Source organism: Megalobrama amblycephala, unplaced genomic scaffold, assembly GCF_018812025.1.
Source record: "Megalobrama amblycephala isolate DHTTF-2021 unplaced genomic scaffold, ASM1881202v1 scaffold558, whole genome shotgun sequence".
NCBI classification, from domain to species: Eukaryota; Metazoa; Chordata; class Actinopteri; order Cypriniformes; family Xenocyprididae; genus Megalobrama; species Megalobrama amblycephala.
In genome coordinates, this window is record NW_025953468.1 from 37,791 (window position 1) to 42,604 (window position 4,814).

The 4,814-nt window shown below is 33.9% G+C and overlaps 1 protein-coding gene across 1 annotated transcript; it reads right to left on the reverse strand.

Annotated features, from left to right (window-relative positions):
* Positions 1 to 1,902: 1,902 nt before the first annotated feature.
* Positions 1,903 to 4,364, reverse strand: LOC125262028 (growth/differentiation factor 11-like; the record flags this gene model as incomplete). Its single annotated transcript, XM_048180577.1, has 2 exons — positions 1,903 to 3,389; positions 3,969 to 4,364. Coding segments are annotated over 2 exons (774 nt in total), but the record flags the coding sequence as incomplete, so codon positions are not given.
* Positions 4,365 to 4,814: the final 450 nt, after the last annotated feature.

The following is a 4,814-nucleotide window of genomic DNA, read 5'->3' on the forward strand; positions in this document are numbered from 1 at the left end:
TAGTTCATTTAAATGTGGTGTGACAAACAAATTAAGTTAGTGGAATGCTGTTTATAACAGTGGTAACACTTTACAAAAGGTTTCATTTGTTAACATTAGATAAGTACAATAGTTAACTTGAACTAACAATGAAAAAATCATTCTAAAGCATTTATTAATCAGCATTTACTAATACATTACTGAAATTAAAAGTCGTATTTGTTAACATTATTTAATGGACATGAGATGACTTGAACTAACAATAATTATTTATTAAATAAATATTAAAAAGATTAATAAATGCTGTAATAAATGAATTGCTCATTGAAGAGAGCCATAATCCTCCAGATGTCTTTTCCTAGCTTGTCAGATGCACCATAAATGTTGGCCTAGTGTATTAAAAAAGAAGCAGTCCTTTTGTAAGCTAAATAAAGTATTTATTGTACAAAAAATGATCAAACAACAAATAATGATGAACAAGTTTTCTTCTTTGCATGAAAACCAAACTACTTTATAATTAATTTCTCTACACAATATAAAGAGTGACTGAACACGACTGAAAAGAGTACATAAATCTTCAAAGCAGAGTCTTTCAACACTATGTAATGTAAAATGTTTTCAGTTGGATTTTTTTTTTTTTTTTTTTTTTTCACGTTTACAGGTCACAATTCTTTTTTTTTCCCACCTAATATATGACAAAAAACACTGAGAACATTAAAATATACAGAAGTTTCAAATCGTAAAACTTGGGGTGATGGCTTGTGATCTCCATATACTTACCATACTTTCTTTGTGTCCTTAAAGGACTTTAATATAGAGACCCTGTGACATTTTAGAAGACTTGTAAATCGTTCAAATAATATTGTTCTAAAAAACATTGACAAAGTAGTCTTAATGTTTTAAACAACATTGACAGAACTGGAATGGCAATAGTAAAAATTTGATGATGTGATTACATGCATTTGTAGTTTGACCATAAGTATAGAGGATTTTAGCTCTAGAGATACTATAAAATTTGTCAATTTTCATTTTATAGTAAGACTTCAAACCTTTTGATGAGGTAGTTTTTACTTATTTTGTGATTGATTTACTTTTCAGTAGAGATAATTACTTACTGAAAATTCCCTACTGGTAGTTACTGGCCCATATAACCTTGTTTCTATTCTGAACCAAGTAAAAAAAAAAAAAAAAAAAAAAAAAATGTTCATTGTTAGTCACTAAGTTCCAGTCTTATGTGACCTGCATTCTCATTGTGCATGACCACTTTTATTTGAATCACAAACAATAGTTGCCAAAACTTTAGAACTTAATTAATGTCATCTAGAATGTTAAGGCATTAGAGTTCAGTTTTGTGGATTTTATAAGATTACAAAACAGATCCTTTTTAAAGTCCAGGCTTAGATCAGTTTTGAAATTTTAGGTATGGTTTGTCTAAGAGGAGGCCAACTAATAGTATCTGCTTCAGCAGAATGATTTCAAAAGAGATCAAAACAGATACACTATAGTGGACTGGCTATAAACTCCTCAGACATTTGTCAGTTAATAAAATCCATCTACAAATTCTTGTGCTTGAAAAGGTCAAATACAATGGAGACAACAACATGATTCCGCTTGCCATTTACTTCCCATAGTGCAAAATTTATTGTTGGTAAGTAGAGTGCCCAATATAATCTTTTATATGCACCCCCCCCCCCTTTTTTTTTTTTCCTTTTTTGTTATACACATATATTACTTAGATTTAGTGTAAGAAGGCTCCTCTTTTATCCAACATCATAGTGCTTTTGTTTTCAACAAAGGGACTTCTTTGAAGAATAGAAAAAGATTTCTATTCTACTTCTCCCCCTCTCCATCCTTTGCTTTTTCAGCACTCCCAAATAAGTTTACTATACCATTAAAGGTTGGCAAGGGGCAGGAATGGATATTTGATTAAATACAGAAAAAGTTAAATGAAATGATTTTTCTCTAAATGTCTCTATATTGCAGACACTCATTCAAAAAGTGTCTTATCTACACAGGATAGAGTATTATAGTTGTGATTTACAGTGACATCTGTTCTTTTATGTTGATGTAAATACCTGTGTCAGCATAGGGACCCATATTTAACTGTATTCAGTACAAGTGAATATAGCCATGGACATGGACATGGACATGTATTATTTTGTTTTACTTTAACACTGATTTTTTGATACCAATAAATCACTGAATCCAAATCACTGAAACCAAACTTAGTTCATGGGAAACATTATCTTTACACAAATTACCATTAAATTGTTGTGTGTGACACTCTAGATATGTGTGACATTATCTTTTTAAATAAGTTATTTTTGTTATTTTTTTCTTAAGATGATTTTGTCCATCGCAGTTGCTGAAATACATTAATAGTGCTAAAAGCACTATTAGACATGTTCCTTTTCTCCTTAAAAGTATTAAAAATAAAAATGTCTTCCTTTTTCTTCCCTTTTCCCTTTGCTTTTTACAAGATCAAGGGTAAAAAGAGGATCAAAGTCATGAAAGGGTGCTTAGATTATTGAGAATGTCGCACCATAGTGGTAGCAGCATTAGTGAAGGGGGTGGGGTGCATGTGTCTCCTGTCATTTCTTCAATGCACCAAGAATTTTTTTCTATTCTCTCTGAATGTGGAATACTGCACAAAGTAGCAAAATCACAGGCAATGAGAATATATTTGCTGCAGAGCGGAATTTTGGACCTATGAATCTCTTTGAATGTGGCCAGAGCTACTCAGCGCAATGCATTAAAAAAATAAAAACTAAGCAGCCAAGTCTTGTGTGTACAAAATTGTTCAAGATTCAAATAATAAAGTAAAAAATCATATTAGGATTTATCCTGGACTGTTCTGCTGGACTTGCGAAAGAAACTACAAACATGTTTTTGTTCTCTGTACATTATGTAGTATTCTTTCCAAAGAATGTAAGGAAAATATAAGGAAATTGTAGAGACTAGCAGATTTTAGACTGCATCCCTGACACCCTCCCTCAATCACTTCCCCTTAGCTCAACCAAAAATCCTCAATTCTATGAACAGCCACAACGGTCCACCACCATTCCTGGGATTTTGCCATGGATTATCTGCTGTTTATCATTGAAGTAGAGCATGTTTATCGGAGACATCTTCGTGGGTGTGCAGCATGGCCCTGCTGAGCCTCTGGGATTGGCATGCTGCACCAGATGAGTATGTGGGTACTTCTGCATGAACATGTACTCACACTGGCCTGAGCAGTAGTTTGCCTTGTAACGTTTAGGAGCAATGATCCAGTCCCAGCCAAAAGCTTCAAAGTCCACTGTGAGTGGGTAGCGACAACAGCGGGATTCTGTGGAGTGCTCATCACAGTCAAGACCCAGATTCCTCCGTGATCGCTTGGTTGTTTCAAGAACCTTGACCTCCAGGAATGGCTGCTGGAGATTAGGGGAGGAAGAAGACATACAGAAATGGGTCAAGCCGCTGGGACAAAAAGGTATACATGAATGGTTGTAACTCCAAAACCTTCTTTGAAGTGATTAATTTGAATCCATTTTAATTTGAAACAGGTTTCATCAGTACTTTGTACCTTATATAAACAGCAGTCTCAAATGTATGTCAAATGATTGTTTGTGATCAGATTGTGTAATGAGATTTGAGAGCTACCAGTGAACAATAACATTTCATTTTTTTCCTCACAGTGGAAATATGTGGGTTCAGAAAGAATTTGGAAAACTGAGCAGGTGTATGGACAAATTTTATGTTTTTTGTTTGTTTGTTTGTTTAATTTTTTTTTTTTTTTTTTTCATTATCACGATACTCTCTCCTTGGATCCTTGTTATGGAAAATGGATATTCTTCCAAAAATCATTTTTAAACTTCTGAAATAAGAAAACTGACTGGTAGAATGATTAGGCGTGCCAAAGCTGGGATTTATTTGAACGGAGGATTACAGCATTTTTTTGAAACAGAAATATCTATTTTTAATAGTCTAGCAGGTCTAAGGGTGCTTACCAGTCCCTCCTCTCCAGGCCGCAGAGACGTCACAGCCAGGTCATTGCCACTCTCATCATAGGCGTTTATATCAATGCCCCAGTTTGTATGTGGCTGCTTGAACCAGTTCTGCAACACATGTTTGAAATCAATGCTCTGCCAATGACCAACTTGAGAATTGAGCTCGATCTTGAGTGACCGGATGCGGATGTGTCTGCTTCCTTGCTCAGTGATAGGTTTAAGGCGAAGGATCTGCAGGTAAACAGTGGAAGTTTGCTGTAGTGGCCGCAGATAAACCCACAGCTGGGCTTTCAGGACTTTGGTAAACATCAGTTTTGGACTGAACTTGAAGAAACAACAGCTGGGTTTCCCATCCACCTGCACGAGAGGTTCAGCTGAAGGAAACAAAATAAAATTCTATTAATCACTGCAATCAAATGGTATGATAGAAAAAAACAGAATAAAACAGTGTTCAATGAATATACTGTCATTAAAATGTTAATTTTAAAAATACAAATAAAATTATTTAAAAAAGTAAAGATTCTGAAAGCATTTAATTAGATCCCATAATAATTTAATGTAGCTTTACAGTAGTAACAAATAAATATGACATTTTATTATATGATATGATTAATATCATATTTTTAAATTTGATGATTTCATTATAAATATGGTGATTATCTCTAAGGTGGACACCTGACTTGATACATGATATTTACCAACTGAATCTAATCATGTCGTTTGAACAAATGGAAAAGTCAGCCAGCTGTTTATTATCATTTTAATTACTGTGCCTGTAGCCCTAACAGCAGCGGCGCCTTTTACCCTAAATATCATACTTTTACAAATTCTTCTGTTATTGAAAAA